The 24,200-nt window shown below is 42.4% G+C and overlaps 1 protein-coding gene across 1 annotated transcript in view; it reads left to right on the top strand.

Annotated features, from left to right (window-relative positions):
* Nucleotides 1-24,200, top strand: part of plxna4 (plexin A4) — a 183,659-nt gene that overhangs the window by 123,588 nt on the left and 35,871 nt on the right. Inside the window, exons 6-12 of the mRNA XM_058624311.1 lie at nucleotides 8,121-8,244; nucleotides 12,132-12,285; nucleotides 14,480-14,579; nucleotides 14,821-14,935; nucleotides 20,855-21,055; nucleotides 21,814-21,910; nucleotides 23,535-23,725. Of these exons, the coding sequence (XP_058480294.1) occupies nucleotides 8,121-8,244; nucleotides 12,132-12,285; nucleotides 14,480-14,579; nucleotides 14,821-14,935; nucleotides 20,855-21,055; nucleotides 21,814-21,910; nucleotides 23,535-23,725 (982 nt within the window). The remainder of the gene's footprint in view (nucleotides 1-8,120; nucleotides 8,245-12,131; nucleotides 12,286-14,479; nucleotides 14,580-14,820; nucleotides 14,936-20,854; nucleotides 21,056-21,813; nucleotides 21,911-23,534; nucleotides 23,726-24,200) is intronic.

Here is a 24,200-nt window from a genome sequence, read left to right as displayed (position 1 = left end):
TGATTAAACTGACATTATAATATTATGTGGCCACAGGGAGGCCAGTGAGTGAGCATCCATGAATGAATGAATGAATGAATGACAGCAATTTGATGGAGAACATTTACAGATGATGATTTCATCGCAGTGCCGTGGTGTGAAATGTCTGGTCGTGGTAAAAACTGCCAAGACGGACTCTCTGACTACACACCAAAAGCTTTTTTTGTTGCACAAGTTGCAGGAATAAAGGTAGAAACCACACACAACCACAAACACACACACACAACTGACAGTTATGTGTACTAGAAGGAGGAAAGTGTTCTTCCATATAGTTTTTTGTCCCCAATCAACCTTGAAATCACCTCACTGGTCTGAAAGCAAACAGACATGTGCAATCAAACTCTCAAATCAACTCTCTCTCTCTCTCTCTCTCTCTCCGTCTCCCTCTCTCCCCCCCCCCCCCCCCCTCCTGTGTTTGTGTGTTATAAATCCCTCTCTTTCTACACTCTCCTCTCATCAGCATTGCTTTTATTTACTCTATATATCAGTGGAGAGGAGCTGTTAGAGTACAAGAAGAGGAGAAAGCCAATCAATAGTATAGGGGGAGAAAATCAACAGGAGTGTGTGTGTGTGTGTGTGTGTGTGTGTAGTGTTTGTGTGTAGTGTTTGTGAAGTCATTGTCCTTCACAAAACACCAGCCATTTTGATGTAAGCAAGTGGCGGCTGTAATCAGTCACACGTTTGACTTTGAGCGTAAAGGTGTTTGCTGTTTTTATAGATAAAAATGCTCCAGGTTTTCATATTAAGTGTATATCCTGTCTTCTTCTGCCACGCTTTTTTAACTAAACCTGACGCCTCACCTGTCAAGCACAACTGTCTCGGCCAATCAAAGTCAAGACTCGGGCTCTTCCTCTGCTGAAGGGTACAACTTATGCTAATGTCTGTCTCGCTCCGTGGGTGAACATCTCCGAGCACATCATTCCCATTCCTTCCAGTTTTTTTACCTCTGACACACCAAAGATGTGTACAGTAACAATCATTAATGTATACATACTGTTCTATGTATATTTATTTATTACGTATACCACGTGAGACTTGCCCCGTTCAGTTAAAGCCTGGAGTTTTTTTTTTTTTTTCTTTTTAAGCCTTGTTGATTTTGTTTGTTTACAGTGCAGAGCTAGTCTAACATGGCATATTCGTCCGCTGTGTCGTTTCCATCCACACTCCAATTCCTTCAAGAAAGGCGCCGAACGTGAGAAAAGTACCAGCTACAGTAGGTTATGGATATGTTACACCTCCCCTAATGCTGGTCTCTCAGCTGTCAGCTTTGTAAGTGGTTAACTAAGCTGTCACAGTGCCCGTCACGTGTGACAGCCGGACAGATTGGGAAGCATATTTGGGGAAGCAGCATTGTCAAATTGAATGTCATCTTATTTGGCGCGGATCTTGAGAATATCTCACATTACTCTGTGATATTGGTGTCATTTTGGAACAAGTGGTGCTAATGTTGCTATATCTTCACGTTAATAACGGGGATGACCTATCTCAATCTCTGCTTTTGGCAGCGATGACGCTAACGTTCCTCGAGTGCTGAAAATCATTTTTGCCTTTTTTTTCACATTTTCTGTCTTTATTTTTATTTTTTTTCCCACTGTCACATCATTCAACCCACTCTCCATATGCAGCAGGCTTGTCAGACTGCATCATTCTGTTTGTGTGAGCCTGTTTATGTGTGACTGCACTTCAAGCAATTCAGTCTGTTTAATTCACTTAAACTGGGGGGGGTGGGGGGGGCATTTTTACACGTCTGCTTCTCCGCACGCTCCCTCACTATAACGCGTGCGTCAGATCCCAGTACATTTTGTGTTAAGAGCTGCGTTTGATCCATAAAGTGCATCCCTGTCCCGCTCCTAACTCCTTTCCTCTCTTCCTTGAAACACTCGTAAACATCGATTCCTCACCCTTGAAGCAGTATGGGAACAGTAAAATTGTCCACGGGCGAAAACCTTCTCCCCGAGTTCATTACAAAAAAAGGTCTGTGTACACAATCAATAACAAACTCTCGTTCCTTATGAATTCAGTGACAACCACTGTGTGTGCTTCAAAACGTTATGGGTGGGAATCCAAATGATAGCTTGTACAATCACATTTGCCACATAGTCTTGTCTTAATAAACTTGGGATGGATGTGTTTATAATACAACACAGGTCAATAAGTCACAAAGTAACCAGAAGGACTGATAAAACTTGCAAGTCATGCTGCAAAACCTCTTGTCCTCTAAATCCTTTGTATTCTCGGGGCGTCTTGGTTTTTGTCAAATGAGTAACCTTTCAAAGGGAAAAGCTAATTGACAAAATCCACTGAATGGTTTTTCTGTCTCCCTCATATTAATTCTGCACGGCCACTACCTGTCGCTGTGTTCACAGTCATCCGTTACCACAGTACGCTCATTACTGTGGTATGCCACAGTAATTGTAATTAAACTGCAGTGCCACAATTAGATTGCTACCAAGGATATAGTGTGCTTGGTAGCGGCAGAAAAATAGGTGAAAGCAATGGAAATATCAGATTTTTTACTGACTCATTTATCCATGATACAGACAATGGTTCCCAGAACGTTCTGGCAACGTTACCTTATAGTTGTGGGAACAGTCACTGAAAGTTTGCCCTCGGTTCCCAGAACCCCTGACGTTACCCAACATTTACAACCTTCATTCAACCTTTATAGAACATTCTCCTTTGGTTGCATTTATATTCTTTTTTTCTTTTTTCTTCTTATTTTTACAAGCTTTTGGTTTTGTTTTTGTTTGTTTTTTTATGCCCAAACTAAATAGAGTAAATCTCTGCAATTACAAGCTCTATGTGAATTATCTTGGTGTCAAAATAAACATAAAACTTCTAGTTGCGGGAATGTTCCCTGAAGGTTTGCCCCTTTTTTGCCCTTGGTTCCAGGAATATTCCCCTAACTTTACCCACCATTCGCAACCTTCATTCAACCTTTGTAGAACGTAATGTTTTGGTTGCATTAACGTTATTTTGTTACAACCTTTATGGAACCTTTGTAGAACATTATTTTGGCATATGACATCATTTGGTTTTGTTTCAAAATAAACTGCTAAATAATGTTATCGGCCTAAAATAGTATTTTCATTCTTATCATTGTATAAGAAACTAGATCATTAGCTAAACATAGGGCTGGATTTGGTTTTCAACAGTGCAAAAATGACTTGGTCAACTCTCAAAGTTAAATTTATTCAGCGTTGTGTCTTTGATCTCGAGATCCTTGCATTCATGGCGCTATGCCCAGGGGAGGGGACGGTCATCCCCCGGAGTATGGGTGACTGCTTTCAACACGACACCCCCCCCACCGTCCTCCTCCTTTTGCTGGATGCTAAGAGAAGTTGAGAGAAGGGAACAAGGCCAGGAAGTGACAGGGGCATCAGGATGGAACGGAGCGCTGCACCTTCCAGTTCCCTCTAAACTGTCACCACCACCAACACACACACACACACACACACAGCAGCTACACACTCACTTTTAAGTCAAGACCATTGCTCTCTGTCACCTTTTGTCACCTCACCACACACAGGGAAACACTGGGAAGGAAAGATGCACACTGAAACACATTCTCAGAGAGAGGAGAGGAAGGTGTCTCGCTTTTATCCACTGGAGCAAGAAGGCTTGGGGACTAAGACATGAGACAGAGAGAATGAGTGAGTGGTGTGGTGACAGTCAAAAGGAGGTGAAGCTATGTGGTGGTGAAAGCAAGAGCAAGAGGATGGGAATGAGAGTTTGCAGATTGTTTCTCTATCTTAATCATAGCATTCATATTTTGAGAAGTCTGAGGCAACAAAGGTCACGGCAGAGTGAAAGAGTTGGTTCTTGTTTGCCCCCGAGGGACGATCATCAATTCCTTTTCGTTTGTTTGTGTGCATAAAATAAAAATAAATAGAGAATTTATGGGCGTTGCTGCTACCGGCAATAATGAATGCAAATGGCCCGCATTGTGTTTTTGGAATTTGTTAAATATGTATATTGACTCATTTTGTACAAGTTTTAAGAGGCTGTTTTATCCCGACATTACTTTACACCTATGCAGACACTCAGCGGCAGAGTTACTGTGTAATTTTCCGCTCAGCTGGTGTTCTTGCATTGGAATGGGGATGGCTCACAGAGTTTTCGTCCTGAGGGCAGACATTTTTGCAGTTTCTATGTCTTCGGCTATGGGGTTATTAGAGAGACACTGGCACTGGTGTGTGTGTGTGTTTGTGTGTGTGTGTGTGTGTGTCCACAAAGGGTAATAGCAGGGTCATGGCCAGTGGGCCAGGTAATGACTCCCCCACTTGTTCCTTCATGCGGATTTCTGCTCTGTGGACCAACATTCTTAATGATAGTAAGGAAGGGACACTGAGTGAGTGTGTGTGTGTGTGTGTGTGTGTGTGTGTGTGTGTGTGTGTGTGTCCATGTTGTTTTGTAACATTATATGAGTGAAAGATGGAGCTGGGGCTAAATGCAGATTTGTGTCATTTGAATCTGACATGGCTCCTGCTCTACAGTAGCATATACAGCCTCAGGCTATTAGTATGTATAGGATTCCATATAGTGTCTGATGATGCATGGGCAGCATGGTAATTGGGTTTCAGTCGGGACTGCAGACTGCCTATTTGTTTTGTATCGATTCAACCCAAACAGCGCTGTAAAGGCGCTAACTCAGTTGTAACGTGCGTCTGCTGAAGCTCTAACATTTATATGCGAGTACTTTCAGTATAAACTGTAGATCAGGTGCCTTCTCTAGTCTGCGCGGTCATGTGCCAGTGACGTGAGCCGAGGATACCGGGACGTCCAGCTTTGTAAGAATTGAATAGCTTTCATTTCCCCAGCCTGCTTGACCTTCTCCATGCCTCACATTAGATATGCATTACACCTGAAGTCTCCCATGGCCAGATACACCTGCACCCTCTCTCTCTCTCTCTACACTCCCCTGAGCTTTGCAACCTGTGCCCTGTTGATACTTGACTACTTCCAGCCACAACAGCTCCAGCCTGAAAATAAATGTTCTCATGCCTTCAAAATACTAAAGAAAAGACTCTGTGTGTTTGATAGTGATATCTTGTATTCTAATGGTCAATTAAACAGGGGCCAAATGACAAACACGGTGGGGTGAGCGTTATCTACGAGACCGTCCAGCTCTGAATGGCCATGAAGGCATCATCAGAATCAATTGCAAAGGCTAAGGATTCGTCCTCCTGCCCTCGTCTCACTCTCACTCTAATTGTATCACCTTATCAAAGGCTGGGATAAAACAAGGGCGCAGATTAGTTTCCATTCAGAGCCAATCTAATCCTTTCAGCTCGTTCTCTCGTAATGTCATTCAAACAGCTCTACACGACACCATTGTGTACCCGTGTTGGACATCTGTCTGTGCACAAGAGAGATTTGAAATCAAATTCATTTTGATGTGGCCATTAATACGGGGAGGGGTTGTTTCTTTTAGTTTGAAATGACGCAGTCTTTTCTTCCAAGGTCTAGCTACATAGTAATTGAAAACAATTGCCTCCCTCTTACATGGACACAAGCGTGTAAGCGGTGTCTTTAATATCCTTCATTGCGGCCTCAAATCAGCCCTGAGAAAGCTCCATACATTGTTTTCTTCACAGTAGCGCGGCCACTGAAGTTAAATCAAATTGATATATATATGTGTGCCCATGTCCTTCACGTTGGTGAAAGAAAACACATTAAAGTAGGAGTGTCATTGACTGAAAGAGTGTTTATTCCACAATAAAAATGTGCACGTTGCAGGTGCAAATAAAGTCTACTCCAAGAAAAGAAAAAACACTGTGGATACCGATCACGACAGCAGTAATTCCCTGCCGTCTTGATGTTTGTTTGTGAGGTAAACAGTCAGCGGATGACATTGCAGTGAGCTGCAGAAAGACTTATCTCGGGACATTTTTTTTCCACTGGAACACCCTGTGTTTTGTAGGTGTATTCATCTGTGACGGGACTCTTCACAGCGCCATTGAAGTGGGCTCATTGAATTGAATGACAAAAGCCTGCTTCTTCTTCTTCCTTTTTTTTTGTGGTGTTGTTGCTCATCCCTCAGGGAGGTAGAGAGATAAAAGGAAGAGAGAAAAAACTGCTTCCCTGCATGCTACATGTCTGGGATTTGAAAGCTAATCATCCAACCTGTTGGCTGTTTCATCCTGCCCAGCAAATCTGTGACCTTCTGACTCTTTGAAAAAGATGAAACTTATTGTCCCTGCAGGGCTTTATGTCACAACAGAGGACATCCATGCGTCTGCGATACAATTTACAAGCAAACTAAATATAAATACTATAATTATTTGAATAAATCTAATCGGTATTCATTTATTAGGCCCTTTTTAATCATTATTCATATCCATTATAATTTGTCCCTGGCAAAACTGTCAAAGGTGTTGAACAGAAAAGTATTTAGATGTATATTTAGTGTGTGAGAGCGAGCTTTATAAATTATTAGAGTGATAAAACATCTATTTAGCCTGTTTTTCATTACTAATGCACCACTATGTTTGTCACACATGAGTTAATAGTTGGTATTAAAAATACATGATATTGAATTGATGCACATTTTTGGTGTATTAATACTTGAACGTGGTATTTTAAGAAATTGATTGCTCGCTTGTGAAGATGCTGTGAACTTGAGTCAGATTTCAAAAGGCAATCTAGCTGTTTCTGTCCTTTGAAAGCGTAAGGAATCCTATAATATATATACATTTGTTGGTGAAAGTGTGCACTTGTGGCTTATCTGTGTGGGCTGTTTGCTCAGGGGCTGCTCATATGATTTGGTTTTATTTATTCAGGGGAAGAGAAGGAGGAACAGACAGGAGTGATAAAGAAGCACAAAGAACGCTGAAGCGATTAGACCACTACTCAAACGCAGCTTAGCAGCCAAAGCTTCACACAAAGCTAACAATTGTTGCCTTTGCTTTAAATCTTGCTTCTTGTTTGCTCTCCTTTCAATTCTCCTCCGTGCACTCTTTACCTCACTCCCCTGTTCTCTCCCTCCACCAAATAGATTATTTCTTCCTTTCTTTCTCTTTATGTCTGCCGTCTTTGCGGCATGTTAGGCTGCTTAACTTTACAACGCTCGTGTCAGGTCAGACCGCACCCTCCCTTATTCTTTCCATTTCTGGATAAAAAGCTTCTGGCTTCATAAAGTGTTACTGTATCTCAGACGGCCTACCTTTCTTTTATTTCTCTAAAGAAGTTGGTGTGTTCTCTCTGTGTGGATTTGCCTCAGTTCTAATTGCACTGCATGTTTTTGTCTAAATCAATATGGGATTAAAGTTGGATTAAGTTTACGAAGGGATTAGATGAGTTGAAAGTGTGTGGATGTGGCTTTTTCTGGAAGGTTTGTATCAGTTTAGGTTGGAATATAATAAGTCAGAATCAGGCACATTTCCTAAAATAATAAACTTTGTCTTTATTTAGACTTTCTCATAACACAAGAATTTGGTGGGAATGCTTTCCAGCTTTTATGTGCCACCTCGCCAAAAAGCCCGTTTAGGCTTTCAAGAATTACCCTGCCGTATATGTCAAGGGATAGTGTTTGGAACAGGAGCCAGAAGCTACTTACAGCACAAAGGGTCCACTTCTCCAACTCCCAAAACCCACTGAAATGGACTGGATTAGACCACCTGGTTTGGTTTTTTTTTTTTAAAAATCCATCCCTGGCCCCTCCAACATCCACGTCCCCACCTGTGCGTGGCATTGCCAGTGAATGCCAGTCATTTAGACAGCTTTTCAAAGACGAGGCCTACCTCTTTCCCCAGTGGACCAGTTCCACTTCCACATATAGAGCAACCATTGTTTTAAATGCAACTGCTCCCGTCCCCCTGAGACAGGGTTTCAATTCACTGGCCACTGTAGCAAGTGCACTGCAGAGAGGAAATATGATAAATCTGTCTCTAATGCTGTCTGTCTGTCAGGAAGCGGGGGTGGGGGTGGGGAGGGGGGGTATTCTCTTTTTCCCAGGTGCCAACAGGTGGAAATGGGGAAAGCCCAGGTCAGGTTACCATGTGCATGTATGTGTGTGAATTGTTAATCCGTGAATAACACCGCCTCTCTTGTTTTCTGTTTTTTTTCTTTTTGGTTTTCAGGTGCGCCAGAAAGGAGAAATGTGAGCGCTCGTCAGAGCCCCGGCGTTTCGCATCAGACATCAAGCAGTGTGTGCATCTCAGTGTCCACCCAAACAACATCTCAGTGTCCCAGTTCAGTGTAACGGTGAGTGGACAAACCAAAAAATGTGTTTTTTATTCTATTATTCAGTAACATCATTGGTCCAAACTGCATTACTGCTGCAGCTTTTCGGATTATTAACAGACTTCTTTATTTCTCTGAGCCTGTTATTCTCTGAAGAAGGAAGCAAACATTTGTCACAGTAAAGCCTTTTGCAAACAACATTGTTGACTGGTGAATGTGTTGTTTAGTAAGTAAAAAAAGAAAAAAGAAAAGCAGATTGACAGTATTACACTCAACCATAATTTGTAGTGTGATGTAATTATGCTTTAGGTTCTGATTAGTACCTGGTGTTAATCCCGCTTTACATCATTTAATCCTGAACTTGCAAAACTATACTTATAGTCCTGTCCAGTGGAACACTCTAACAAACACAAACGACAGCTGTGTTTATTGTGATTGCTGCACTTTCCTTCTGGGCATTTAATTGTCAAACAGCTCCAAGATTTAAAACGGTTTTGATTGTTGAAAAGTATTGATTAATGTAATCCATTGCACTGAATTGAGGCATGCTGTTGTAGGAATCACGTCTACTTGGGTTAGGGTGTAATTTGTGCCGTGAGGGTTATGTATAATTTAAAGACTACTAGAGCTGAAACAATTAATTGATTTATAGATTATTAATCAATTACTAAATTATTTGACAACTATTTTGATAATCGATGAATCAGTTTGAAGTTTTTTTCATGATTAAAACCAGATTTTTCGGTTGTTTAAACTTCTGAAATGTGAATATTTTCTTAATTTCTTTGCTCTGGATAACAAAGAAATCATGAAAAGTTAATCATTTTATGTTTGTGGTCAAAACAAGACATTTGAGGACATCATCATTTCCAGGTTTGACGAACACCGATCAACATTTTTTTAAGGTTTTCTGATATTTTATGGACCAAACGATTAATCGAGAAAATAATCGATAGATTAATCGATTATGAAAATAATCGTTCTTTACATCTGATGTGGTTTACGCTGTATTTTCCTCACTTTAACCTCCTTGCACAACACCTACCAAAACATATATATCCCTGTGGGTCTCAGAGCGATATCCTACTGTGTATATTTATTGCTAAATGTGACCATAACAACCCTTAAGTGATGTCACATTTCCCATTTCCTGTTTAATGATGGTTTGGAAATTGAATTGACAGGAACACGTGCATTATTATCTAATATGCTTTTCTCAGGTTAAGTCTGAAGGACTATTTTCCATGCGTGTCTGGGGGTCACGGGGGGCCGCTGGTTTTCCGCGTTAAACCCCTGCATCACTCTAATGATATTCATGGGGTGCACGTGTGTGTGTGTGTGTGTGTGTGTGTGTCATGTTGCTCCAGCCTGATCCTTCAGAGAGTGTTTAACCTTTTCCCAGCACGCAGGCTGCACCCAAAGGCTATGCCACAGATCTCCCGTCCGAATGATTGCAGGTCAGAGGCTTCTGCCAGATAGACAGGAGCTCCTCCTTAACCTTTGTGTTATTAAATATTTGTTTGAAAAGAGAAACCAGAGCATTTCATAGGATGAACAGATACATAGTTGCCACTGCTGAAATCAGTTTGACAAAATGTCCTAGCATTTTTGTTGTTATGCTACAGAGGAATCGCTTCTCTATGCATACATGTACTGTTGTTTTAATAAAGTATATAATATCATTAGTATTTTATACCTTACAATATAGCATGCTGAATAATAATAAGTATAACAAGAGTAATGATGACATTTGTAGGCAGATTTTGTAATTTTTAAGTCTGTTTTTAAATAAAATGTGCAAAAAAAAAAGATTATAATCTTATCCATGGCAACAGGAACAGCCCATCATCATCATATATCCTCAGCATTAGTCACAGTGTTTTGGAAACTATACAAAGGTGGTGTTTCTGCTAACGTGAGTGACTTATTTACATATTTATTCAGCCCTGCTGTGGCCACGCTTTGCTGCGACGGCTCCAAATGTAATTGAGGAAGCTCGAGGTCTGGGCTTTATTCCCTCTTTAAACTGAATCAAAGCCAGGGAAGGAAACTGTGGGAGAGAGAGAGAGAGCGATGATTGAAAGTGACGATAATATGCAAGAGATAGACACCTGGTCACGCTGTGTCCATCTTATGTGGGAAACTATGTATCTGTTCACAGCCACGCTGCCATCTTTTCATTAAACAGCAATATAAAAACAGTGCAGGTCAGCCCTTCTGTGGTGCTGAGGCAGCTTTCAGCGTCGCAAGTGTACTGCGCACTGCTCCTCAAATCAATGCCTAGATCAAGGCCCCCTGCAGACACACTTTTCTATCAATATGTATATTTTGGTCATGACCCCACTCCACCTGCTTCTATGACCCTCTTTTTTTTATTATTATTCTTTCTTCAAGGACGGTCCTTTTTTTGTCCCGTCCTACTCCACCTGAGGATTTCTTTTTTTTCCCTGAGTTGCAGCAAGCTTACGCAGCATTTTCAAATGAAGTGGGAAATTTGCATTATATATCTCCCAGCGTGTCCTCTTTTCTCTCCCTGTCCAGCCTTTTTCCTCATCTCCTCAATTCTTCACTGGCTCATTTGTTCACCTTCCTGCTACTTTGTTCTGCACCAGTTTCAGCCCATTCAATAGGCTTCCTCCATCTCTTCCAGCTCCTCGTTCCTTCTTCTTTTTTGTTTGTCTTTCTTTCATAAAACCACAGATTTTTGTCAGGACATTAAGATTAAATGGGAAATCCATACCGATCATTGATGCCACAGGGTAGTAGCACTAGCAGCCTAGCATGTGACACAGATTTCAGATCTGAGTCAATGAAGTCCTTTTGTTTTTTTGCAACAGTGGTTTGATGTTGTTTGGATGCACTGTAGAGCACCTCGTACAAGAGTACCCTGCTGGCCTCCGGCCACCGATCGTCCTGCAGATAGGGCAGATCTGCACAGAACTTGCAGCTGTGCCTCTCATGAGTAACATTTTGTTATTTGAAGAACATGTTGGCGCTGAAACTGATCTCAAGTGCTCACAGATGCAGCATTCTCAGTAATATAACAACATTTGGGACACAGATCTAACCTGTTTATCCCTGACCATGAAATGGTCAGTTTGCAATGAAACGATTTTGGGGAAACTCTTTTTTTTTAATGGTAGATGCATTTATTTAAGCTTGAAGTGTAATATATATATATATATATATATATATACACACTGTATATATGTGTGCAGATTTCACCTAAGTATCTAATCATAAACATTAATTTACACCTGTCTTCTCCTTAGACTCAACTAACTTGTTCTTTACTATTTGACTAATCTGTGCCCCACAATCTTAGTTGCTAAGGCACCAGTTTATACTCTTATCACACAGCTAGTTAAAGAGAGAGTGAACTAGAGTAAGTGATAATGTCAGCCTGCCCTGTGTGAAGAAGAACATTGACATTTTGAATACCTGCAAAAGTGATAAAAAAAAAAAGTAACAAAATATCTCTCTTCTGACTTTGTCATCCTACAGGAAAATGTGTTACCAAGTAGAAGCAGAAGTGATGAAGTGTGGGGAGAGTTTTTGTATCATAACTGGAATTGAGTTATGCTAACTGTGGCTCCAGTGCATCATCTAGCGATTATATATATATATATATTTAGACATGCCTAAAAAATGCTCAAAAGAAGACTTTCATTCTTTATCCCATTATTCTTTACTCCACAGTTGTAAAGTTTTGTTCCACAGGTTGTCAGCCATTATTTTTTAACATATGTGTGATAAGGGAAACTGCATTTGCTATAATAAAGGAAAAAACTAACATTATTTATGATTTTTTTTTTTGGACATTGTGAATGTGAAGGCACTGAAACTGCACTTCATTTTCTTTTTGTTGTCTATATTTGACATATTTGACTTTTTTTGTCGCCCTGCAGTTGGTGCTGGAAGCCCACAATGTCCCCGAACTTTCAGCGGGTGTGAGCTGCAGCTTTGAGGACCTGGCTGAGATGAATGGGTTGGTGGATGGAAACCGGATCAAGTGCTTTTCACCTGCTGAGAAAGAGATGCCGCGAATAGTTGTCGACAAAGGTGAGCTTATGACTCTTCCCCGAATAATAGCAAACAAGTGGGGTTGTAATTTTATGAGCAAAAATCCATGAATAACACAATACTGTTTAGTGGTTTTAACACCACATAAAATGAACAGTTGCCTGCTATAAATCTCTAAATTCATAGCACCTACAGACTCTAGGATCAGCACCCGTTTAAGTAAATATGAATATGTTATATTAATAAAAGTATATGAAGCAGCATTGCCAGAATCAATGTTAGACCACGTGTTTTGATTCTGAAATCATGCACGTCTGTCACAAGAGGGAACATCCATCGATTTTTATTTTTTATTTTTTTTAACGTGCTGTCTAGGACTCCCCGTGTTATATGAAATGTTGTTATCTCGTTGCCATCGGTAACTGTGCGGGCCTCGGAGCACTGCCCGAGGACGTATTTAGTAATTGAGTGAACATTACTTATTAGTCTGCTGTGGGATTGTTTACCATCCTACCTCAAAGTGGATGTGTTCCAGAGGGAGTGATGGGACCCCAGTTAACCCCGAGTGCAGAAAAAGAGAGAATATCAAGCTGCACGGCCAAGTTTCTGCTAATACAGAGCTTACACGGTCCCTGCAGTAAATGTCACTGTTTCCATTGCCTTCAAGAGGCAAACAGCCAAACAGTTATTTATTCCACAAGCAGAAAAGGGGGAATATTACTTCACCTCCCCTCTCTTTGGTTGACTAAGCCTGGTCTAATTGAACCACACTCCCATCTGGGAAGTCCTGTCCCCAGGCAGACAATCCTTCATTACCAACCCTTAGTGTGTCCTCATGTAAAGATAATGACGATGCCATCTTTCCATTGTTTTTTTTTTGTTTGTTTTTTTTAAAAAGAAAGAAAAATGAGCAAAAAGTGAAAAAGGACAGAAGAGAAAAAGATTGTGATCCATCATTGGTGCTTAAAATGTACATACAAAGGATAACCAAGGATGAGACATATGGTTTCCTATGAGAAAAAATGTCATTTCCATGAGGAAAGATTGCAGTATATGTAGAGAAAGTAAATGAAACATGCATGCACTATAATAAAGTAATCCACAGATAAACAGCACACAGATGTACACCTTTTAGAAAGCCTGAGGGTACCTTTATATCAATATTTGCTCATATTCATATGTAAAGCTGCTGATGTAGAAGGGTAAATGTGTATTTTGAGACACACAAATTAAGAGTCTTTTGCCTTGTGTGCTACCCACAGCCACAAACTCACACAATTATGTCTCCTTCCTGCGTCAGGAAGGAGGAGAATTACTCACTTTTTTTTTTTTTGCCTATATTCAAACCGTCTTCCATTTTTTACTACACCTCATTAGTCTAAGCTTGGGGAGGAAAGATAGTCCTAGCAGGCTTCAAGGTAACATTTAGGTGGCCTAATTAGGACAGATCCGTTGTCAGCTGTGCTTTTACTGTGATTGATGAATGATTCCTTCTTTGTTAAAGAGATGGAGTGAGACACAGGGAGAAGAAAGAGTCGCACGGTGGAAGGAAGCGAAGGGACCTGTGTGCGGAGATAGAGTGGTGATGAGAGAAAGGGAGGTACAGAGGTAGAGAGAGGGAGAGCAGTTAGATGTGTGGATGTGCTGTTGAATTAAACATGAACGCCTTCATTAGGGCCAGACAAAAGGACACACCAAATACAGATGAGGCGCAAGCTTTCACACAAATCTGCACTTGTACACACGCACACACACACACACACACACACAGTTTCTGATTCATCGTCTTCCTCCCTTTACCTTGTCAAAGACTTATGCAGGAGAATATTTTCCGTCCCAAGGGAGGCGCGTGTGCACCAACTTTTATTGTCTCTTGTGAGAGGGAAAAAAATATAGATAGAGAGATTTAACCCAAGAAACCCTGCCTCTCTGTGTCTCTCTAAAGATACTACACTCACTACTGCAACAGGCTCAGCACCTGTGGCTCAAAGCGTGACAGTCACATTTCCTTCATGGTGATATCTTAATATCAATAAAACAAAACAATCTAAAGACAAATATGTGAGCATATGAATAACATTACAATCATATAAAGCAGTGCAGCAGTCCCAAAAGTGTATCTACATGTGCGCTTCAGACACGCCCCCCCCATTTTGTGCAATAGCTGTCTTTGTATTTCCTTTCATGCCATTACAAACTTCATTTTGACTGTGACTGTTGTTTTCACCACCAGGAGACCACCAGATTGTGCAGCTTTATCTCAAATCCAAGGAGACGGGCTTGGCATTCGCAAACACCAGTTTTGTTTTCTACAACTGCAGCGTGCACAAATCGTAAGTCACTCGTTCACGGCGTTGCTTTCAGATCTGTGATAGACACATTTTAAACACATGAAAGCATTTGGAGTGGATTTGAGTCAATTTCCCTTGTTGGTAATGTTGGATTTTCTTGCAAATACACTGATTGTTGAAAGTGTTCAAAATTGGCATATTGAGCTTTTGTTCTCCAGTGTATTCGTTGCAGTTCAATATTAATTTGCAACACTGCCTTCCCTGTCCTCCGCTCTCCATGCAGGTGTCTGTCGTGTGTGAGTAGTCCCTACCAGTGCCACTGGTGCAAATACAGACACGATTGTACTCACGACCCTCGCACATGCTCCTTCCAGGAGGGACGAGTCAAGAATCCCGAGGTGAGCCTGCAAACCGTTTATTTCTGACTTTATTTCTCGCACTTTGATTAACTCCGGGCCATAAGTGGCATCAGAAGAGTACACTCGTCATTGTAGGCCACGGCATTTCTACTATAATCTCTGTCTGGAGGCGCAAGGACGAGCAAACTCCTGTCCAAGAATCCCTGAAGCTGACCAACTCCAGACAGCCTTTTCTTTGAGTGGGTCTGCCAAGTCATAAAACACAGTGAAATAAATTGAGGGGGGGGGGGGGGGGGGGGGGGGGGGGAGGATGTTTGGCCATGCGAGACTAATAGCTATCATTCTGGATTTCACGTTCAAAAAAGAGTTATGTTAAAAGGATCAAGACACCTTTCAGCTTGTAGTGCTTCCATCTGGCATGAGTCTCTTGGCATGTCTGGCTCTTGATTACACATCAAAGGCCAGTGGAAGCTAATAAAACTGAGCCATTTCCTCCTGCCCATCCCTATTCCCCGCAACAGCCGAGTCTGTGTGAATTATCAATAGTATTGGCAGCCGGTTCTATTCCCGTCGAAGCAGAGCCCACTGTAATTAGGCTGCTCTGCTGCAGAGGACATGCTCCTCGCTGGATGGGGGTACATTCAGCGGATGCCTCCGACCCGCCCACTTCCCTTTCTGCGAGAGAGGTCTCACTCTGATTTAGAGTAGCTGCCACAGTGGTGGCCTTCACCACTGTGCCTGTGTTTGTGGTGTTTGTGGACCTGTGTTCTGTGTGATCTGTAGAAATCTATGCACTCGTATGTTGTTGTGTGGTACAGGGGTGTTTACGCTTTTCCCTGCCTGCACTCTAATTGACGTTAGTTTTGAGGGGAGGGTTGTACACGGAGTTAGAGTGCTGTTAATCCTCGCCTGAGGTGAGCTACGGAGAGGATCACTGTTGTTCACGTCGGCGTTGGCAGACGCCACACAACAGGCGGGGACAAGCTCGGCCAGATTGCCTCCTTTGATGAGCAGTCGACTCTTAATTTATGTTATTCCTCCCATGTTTCCCCAGAGCCATTCAACCTGCACGGACTATATTACTTCTTTTTTCTTTTTTTTTTCTTCCCCCAAAATTCCCATTATTGGAGCCTAAGTCTTTGCAGGGTTACTTTTTCAATTAATTCAGACGCTGGTGGTCAATATTGGCTGTGGATAATAATGTGTGAATCCCCTCCTGTTGTGTTGCTCACTAAAAGAAACCAAAAATAAAGAGAGGGGGATTTGGTCTTGGCACATTAATGTCATTTTTTTTGTGTGTGTGTATATATAGAGCAGGTGTTTTCCAGGCTTAATAGCTTTTAATTTGCTTTTAATTAACCCCGGAACTCCAAGGTCATGTATTTGCTGCCAGACGTTTGGTCGTCAAACTCTGAATTAGTAATTTAAACGTGTAAACAAACATTCACTGATTCATTCATTCCCAAATATCACGAAAAGCAAGAAAGTCAACATTGCGCCATGAAAATGGGACGGCCTCATTCTCATGTAAATGAACTTTTTGCGCACTATTACAATTAAGGGATTTCATGCAGTGATCTGAATAATCCCTTAACTCTATGCTAATGACTGAGGCCAGGCAAATCTCCCCACTGGTTGAGCTTGTTGTTAGTATGCACAGCAGGACGAAGGTAAAGCCAGGCCTGGGTGTACTGTGGGTGCCTTTTTGTTCATGCCAGCGATGATATGGGCACGTGGATCAGACGTTTGCCTGTTTGCACATTTAGCCAAGGCCACGTCCCTGTTTGCCCTCGGCACATCTCAAGGACTGAGCGATTGTGCTGAGCGTAACCGACAGAGAACATGCACACTACTTTGTCTGGATAAACAGCTAAAAGTGATTCCCGACCACAGCTGTTGGACTGAGTTGGTTGAAGGTTATAAGCAGTCTTTGTTTGTACCTGCCTATTTAGCCATTTTTTTTCTCCCCGCATTCACACTTATAGTAACACCAACGGAGGAGACGGAGGACACTTCCTGTTCTCTTTGTATAATGAAAACCACGGGGGAACGTTTCCTTTTTCCTCTTCTCCTGTCTGCAACACAGCGTGTACATTTCCTGATCTACCGCCAAGCGTGTCTCTAACATATTCAGCTGGCAGGGAAATGGAAAACACACAACGAGTATAACCGTTACTGAATTCAAATTAACCATCTCTCACCAATACTTTAGTTTACCCTCGCACTATAGTCGCTTCCTGGCCGCGCTGAGGTGATCAAAGCCTCTGAGTTTATTAACCAGGAACGTATTGATGAAGGGATCAATTTAATTTCATTAAAGAAGTTAAATGCGGGCGCTAATAGCCGTTAGTTGCCTGTATTAGCCGGGGATTGTGGAGGAAGGCGCTTTGGTTCGATTCATGGATAAATCAATTTCATACACAGGGAACCACTGTTGGAGGAGTCAGTTAAGTAATTATGGAGTAAAAACATAAACATGAACTAAATGGGAAGGAAATGACCAGTGATTAATGTTTCATAAAGCCTAGGTCTGCTTTTAGCCACTGGTTTAAAGACAATGGCATTTTATGCCTCCATCATAGCCAAATCTTTTGGCTCAGGTTATTATATCGAATTTTTCCCTCTAAAAGACTGAAAGGGACCACAAAGGACGAGAGAAAAGAAGGACCAAGGGAGGCGATATTTGGGGGAAAGAAGTGAGGATTGAACAGCAGGATAGGAACAAGGTGAGGAGCAGCAGGGAATGAGGGAGGGTGAACAGAGAGCTGCGGAGTGTCTTTGCCCGAGGCTCTGTAGGAGATGATAAAACAGAGGCCAGTTAAGGGAAGCTCTTGGTAACCAGAGTGTGTGTGTGTGTACGTACGTGTATAAGAACTGCGGATCCTCTTCATCGACACACCTTACACTGCCATAATTATGGGCCTGCCTCCCTCTAACTCGCACCCTCCCTTTTCTTCAAACTATGCCAAGGGCTTTTACGTTCACAGTTCCCACTCTCTCTGCGTCCTACTCTCTGTCACTGTCTCCGTTTCCACCCTTCACACCTCCCACCAGTCTCTAATTATCCGATCTAAGAAGGTCCCCGAGAAGAAAAGACGTCAGGAGAGAGAGAGAGGGAGAAGGGAAGCAAGAAACGGTGAGAGGGAGTTGATAAGAGAAATGAGAAGGGTCAGTGGGCTAGATAGGCCTAACAACACACACACTTAGTTTAGAGAAAGATAAATGAACGAGGGCGGAGCTAACTGAGTTCAGGAAAAATGTATGTGATAGAAAGAGAAAAATAAGGATAATTATATACGAGGGAAAGTTGATTTTCAAATGTCAGGGCTTATTATGTTACTGTTACTGCCGTGTCAGTGAAGTTCACATCTTCACATCACAGAAGATAAGTCACCTCCTGTTCAAGTCAATTGATTAATTTGGTCTAACCAGCAAATAATGAACTTTTAAGATGTTTACAATTTGGTCTGCAGCTTAATTAATCTGGAAGTGGTTATTTTTTTATCATGTCATTTAAGCACTACAGATACAACTGGTGTCACTACAGAGATTGCATTGGGTTGATGGCACTAAACATCAGTGTTTTTCCCTTTTAATTTAGTAAAAATACTTGTGAAATTACAGTGAAATAATACTTCAAATATTCAACAATATGACACTCCAGTGCTCCTCTTGAATCGTCAGCCGGCTGGTACAGTGAAGAGCTGCACTTGTTTAATTTTAATTTTGTGTCAGTGTGATGGCGCACAGCGAGCGTGCGCATATTTATGTTTATGCAGTGTGCACTTTGTGTACATGTATCTGTGTGGTGATTTAACGTTTGCTCCTGCGGTCATTTATCACACCTCAGTTGTTGTTGGGGGGCGGGGTCGGGAGGGTGGAGAGCAGCAATAAACACACTGGCATTAGATCAACTTAATGTTGACATGAATCTTAAAGAGGCGACAGTGAGCATCACCGCCAATGGCGCCGGCATTAGTAGCCAACGAGGACACGCACATGTGTGTGTCCACTCCACTGAAAGCTGGCTTTATAGCTCGGGACCTGCTGTCAGCAGTCGCGGCGTATGAGAGGAGTGTGCATAATGATAACATGCTTGCTTATGGGCTCCTTTCCGCATAATTAATTTTGGTATTTTATCTGTTTTCCTGTGTCCTTTGGTCACCACATTAAAATGGTAAGACATAGGATTAAGATGTTTAAGATCGACACCAAGAGAAACCACAGAGTATGTTGACGGTGTGCAGTTGTGTGGATAATTAAAAGGTGTTTTAAACAGTTTAGATGTGTGTGTGCAAGAGATGCTGTTATGTTTTGTGTTGTATTTTTACACTTCACTCGTATTCAAAAAGAAACAGTCATTTTCAGCTCCGTGACCTCTGTCCTCTGACCCCCCCCCCCCCCCCCATCAACGTGTGCGCCACTATGGGTGCACGATGTTTGCGTGTCACCGTGTTACACTGTGTCACACTCCGGTGCGCTCATTCACCAGATGAGATTTATTGTCCCTATTATGCAAAAGTGTATTAACTGGAAGAGATGTGATTAAAAAATGGATGGCGTCTCTCTTTGCTCTTCCACTCATTTTCATTCTCCAAATATGACAATTCGTTCTTAGGAAAATGAGATTTGGGAGAGAGCAAACACCACCTCGTGCCTCCTCTCCCCCACTAGTGAACTCACTCACCCTGTGTGTCATTTATCTATAATGACTTTTTGAATAGTGTTACAGTGTAACCCCCCCCCCCCCCCCTCCCCCAAACACCACCACAGTGCAGCCATCCAGTCAGTCACTAGGCCTAACCCAATCAAGGGGCTTTTAATGAACTTCAAACGAGTGTTATCGCCCAGTTCAACGTACGCTATGCTTCACTCCCCTCAGTTTCACCTTATCTCCTTTCCTTCCTTTCACCCTCTTTCCTTCTGCCTCTTTGACATGCTAAGGCTCCTCCTGTTGCGCACGCTTAATCGTTTTGCAGTTGCACTCACTCTCATCTTGTTGTGCCTCTCTCTTGACTTCAGAAAGTCTTCTTTCCTATTTATAATCCTAACCCCCCCTTTTTTAATCGCTCCTCACCTTTCACGTCTGCTTGTCAGTCCCACTCCTGCCACCTTGTCCTCTGTGTCCTCCTTTTCTCTTCTGTTTATCTCCTCATTTCAAGCATAGGTGCTCTATATTTAGCCAGGTACTCACACCTGCACTGATTGGCTGTTAATTTTAGACCTCCAACTGCTGAGTGACTAATCTCTCTTGCTCTCTTTCTTTCTCTCTGTCTCTCTGTATCATTCATTTTTGCCGCCATCAACCTCACGATGATCCATAGGCACTTGAGGTGAAAACATGACAATATCAGCCAAAATATTCAAATGCAAAGTGAGAGTTTACGCGTGTTTTATTGTATGACTTATTTAACTTCCTGTGGATGATGACTGTCGAGAGCCTCTTTTAACTGGCCCTTGAATGTGTGCAAGTCCTGGGGCCGTCTGAGCGAGAACCCCACAACTCATGCAACTTAACGCCATAAAGCATGTATAATAATACAAGCCGTTAAAAAACATTACACAGTTGAAGTTAACATGTCATGTCATGTCATTAAATTAAATGAATGTTGGTGAAGTACTGTTTCGGTGGTTGTGATAAATGATTAATACTCTGTCTGTCAGGGTTGAGGAATTCTCCTCCTGGTGCAACTAGCGTTCATGCTCGGTGTCTCCACGCAGATTTAATTGATTAAAACTGTTGGTGTGGATCCTTTTCACAACAATGGAACATCAGAAAAGACACTAACTGTCACTCGGGCGCAGAATGCCAACGGTTCAGTTAATCAAAAGCACAAAAAATGGCACCGCAGGATCTCCCCGAGAAACGCTCAACTAGTAACAATTATGCATAATACCCCACTGAGAAGAGCAGCGGGTGGTCACCATCCCTTTGTTGTCTTGTTGTCTCTCTTGCAGGGGTGTCCCCAGCTACTGCCAGCCGAGAGAATCCTGGTTCCAGTCAACGTGGTGAAGCCCATCACGCTGCGAGCAAAGAACCTTCCCCAGCCGCAGTCTGGTCAGAGAGGGTACGAGTGTGTGCTGACCATCCAGGGGAGCGAACACCGAGTTCCTGCCCTGCGCTTCAACAGCTCCTCAGTGCAGTGTCAGAACACATCGGTATGTGTGTGTGTGTCATTATCCCCACCCCACCCTCACACCACACCACAATCACAAAGATATCCCACCTCCATGAACCGTGCCTACTTTATTATTCTCTGATACAGTCATTCCATCTGGAGTGTTTTTGCTCTATTAGCCCGGCCGTGAGACAAGAGCCTGACTTTGTTTCATTTACGCAGCCGTCTCTGCAATCAGGCTCCATTTACTGACTGAATAGTGCGTTGACAGCATGACTTGCATGGGGAAAAAAAAGGGCTTTATGCTGCTCCTGATGCAAATCATGTGTTGATACAATAACATCTCATCTTCCTGTCTGTCTTTATCACTCCGAGTGTGTGTCAGTGTCTGCGCGTGCAGACGTCTGTAGGATTTGTGTGGATAATCACAGCACAATCCAAATATTGTACTTTGATTGAGCAGCGAAGGAGGGAAATTGTAATTTAGCGGAAAATCATGATTCTAGCGTCAAACCTCCACGCTCCTGCTGGTGTTAAAGAACCAGCTAAAGAAATAATCTTTTCATGGGAAGCTCTCTGCTGTGTGTAGTGTGTGTGTGTGTGTGTGTGTGTGTACAACCACCTGTTGATGATGCATTTTTCATTTAAAACACTATTGTGACAGCAGAGGCTTTTGGACTTGGATATAATAGACAGTTTAAAGTAGCTCAACACTCTCTCTCTCGCTCTCTCTTATACTTGCTGCCTAACGCTCTCTTCCCCCATGTCTCCCTCCGTCTGTGGTTGCCATGGCGATAGTATTTCTATGATGGGATGGAGATGAGCAGTCTTCCCGTGGAGCTGACCGTCATCTGGAACGGAGATTTCAGCATTGACAACCCTGCCCACAACAAAGGTGAGCATGCACACTGGCGTGTGTACACACACACACACACACACAAGCATGTATACACGCATATACATACACACACACACACACACACACAGGACTGACTTACACTTTAGTTTTTTTGTTTTTTCCACAGTTTCTATTACGACAAACTGCACACGTATAGTCGACATAGTGAGCGATAAACTCACACACTCATAAACACTTACACACACAGTAAGGCTGCCGCCTCCCCATTATTGCCCTTGGAGCCGGTTTCCATGGCAACAGGCAGGTGGTGAGGCTTAGGTGCAGCATCCGTTCCCTTATGTTGGTGTGTAGAGTGGTTAACTTAAACACATCCTCTGTTTTCACCTGACTTCTGTTAGTCAGTCATTCCCCTCCCTCTGCCTCCGTCTACCTCCATCTGTCTGTCTGCCTGCCTGTCTATCTCTCTTGGACTTGGAATTCCAAATATCAAATCTTTTTAGCTGTTACTCTTATTTGCCTTGTCAACATCTCTGTGGATATTTGGCAGTGTTTCAATCTCACGGCCTCTCTTCATTCTTCATTTCATTTTTTTTTTTTTCTCATCTCAGCAATTCAGCAGACTTTCCTGGCACACATTTCAGTCATGCAATAAAAGAAAAGTATAGGGTAATAATGGCAATAAATAACCATACAATTATGAATTAAATCAAATCAAACTGATTGACAGGAAATCAAAGGTTAAACCATTAGATATATTTCTGTGGAATCCTTCATCTACTCAGATGTGTTTATGTGGATTGACAACAAAGTGCTAAATATCCAAATATCCGTAAGTATCCAGCGTTCAGCTGCTGAGTTACATTTAGATTTGCCACTGGCGATCCACCATGGTGAATGATCTGTGCTGGGACAAGAAAACAGCTGCATGCTGGGGGGGGTTGTAGTCCTCTGACACAGGTTGTAGTCCTCTGACAGAAAGACAGCTCATTTTAACCAAAGGCAGCTGGAGAGCGTCATAATTGGTAAAATGCAGATGATATGCCAACAAGACACTGAGCTCTAAGGCAAAGTTTGTACAGTGTTTTTTTGTGTGTGTGTGAGTCAAATGCAGTTTTACAAAACATACCCCTGTGCATAAGTGTAGATTTAAAGAAGCAGCAAAAACTGAGCAGGAGATGCTTGAACTGGAGTCCTCCTCTATCAAACCTCCTGCCTTTTTTTTGTTTTTGACTGCAGAGGAAGCAGCTCCCAGGGCATCATTTGATGGATGGATAACACATGCATCTAATCACAATTAAAAAGAAAATGGCAGACTTGTTGCCATGGAGATAATGTGGTAAATGTGTAGCGTGTGAGCAGCAGAGGCGAGAGGCAGCGGCGTGTGAAGAAACTCACAGAGATGATGATCGATGGAGAGATAATGAGACGAAGATATCAAAGAATGTCTCTGGCAGAATGTTCACTTTGTTGTTTGCATATTTAAACAGTGTTTTCCATCTTTTAAAAAGACTTTCTGCCCAACTGAATGTATACGCATTTGCACCTCTGTAATCAATTGTCAAAGGTTGTTCACTTGTGTTTTCTCCTTCTTCTCCTCCTCCTCCTCCTCCTCCTCTTACCTCCGTCCCCTTTCTTTCTTTCTTTCCTCTTCCCGGCACAGTCCATCTGTACAAGTGTGACGCCCAACGTGGAAGCTGCGGCTTGTGTCTGAAGGCAGACCCGCTGTTTGGGTGCGTTTGGTGTAAAGGAGAGAACCGCTGCACCCTCAAGCAACACTGCCCCCACCCTGAGAACCAGTGGCTGGAGCACAACGGCATCAACAGCAAGTGCACCCACCCCCGCATCACACAGGTGAGAGACACAGTGTCGGTGTCCACGTGCACTCGGCAGCCGCTTTATTAGGTACACTCAATCAGTCACGGAAAGGGCAGAAACTTAAAGGAATACTTAAAGGAATACTTAAAAAAAGAAAAAGGTTTGGCAGAAACAAACCTTGAAGCAGATGATCTGCAGTACAGCAGCAAAAACACAACACCAGATGCAATTATTGACACTTTATCAGGTGTCCTGTGTACCTAATAAAGTGGTAAGTGAGTGAATGTCCACAAATTCAGCACAGACTTGATATATCTAAACTTGAAGGTGTTTTTTTTTTTAAACTCACCATTCATCACTTTGTACCTTGATTGCAGTGCAGTGAAGGGAACGCGCTCATCAACACTGACAGTCTTTCATTTAAATGTAATGGCAGAGTTGAGTCACCACCAGCTATTCAGTCTGACAGCATCTGAGGGAACAATGTATTTCAAACTTTATTAAGTGTCAC

The sequence above is a fragment of the Solea solea genome, chromosome 3 (genome assembly GCF_958295425.1).
Source record: "Solea solea chromosome 3, fSolSol10.1, whole genome shotgun sequence".
NCBI lineage: Eukaryota > Metazoa > Chordata > Actinopteri > Pleuronectiformes > Soleidae > Solea > Solea solea.
The sequence above is the reverse complement of the archived record's forward strand: the minus strand, read 5'-3'. Positions and strand labels throughout refer to the sequence as shown.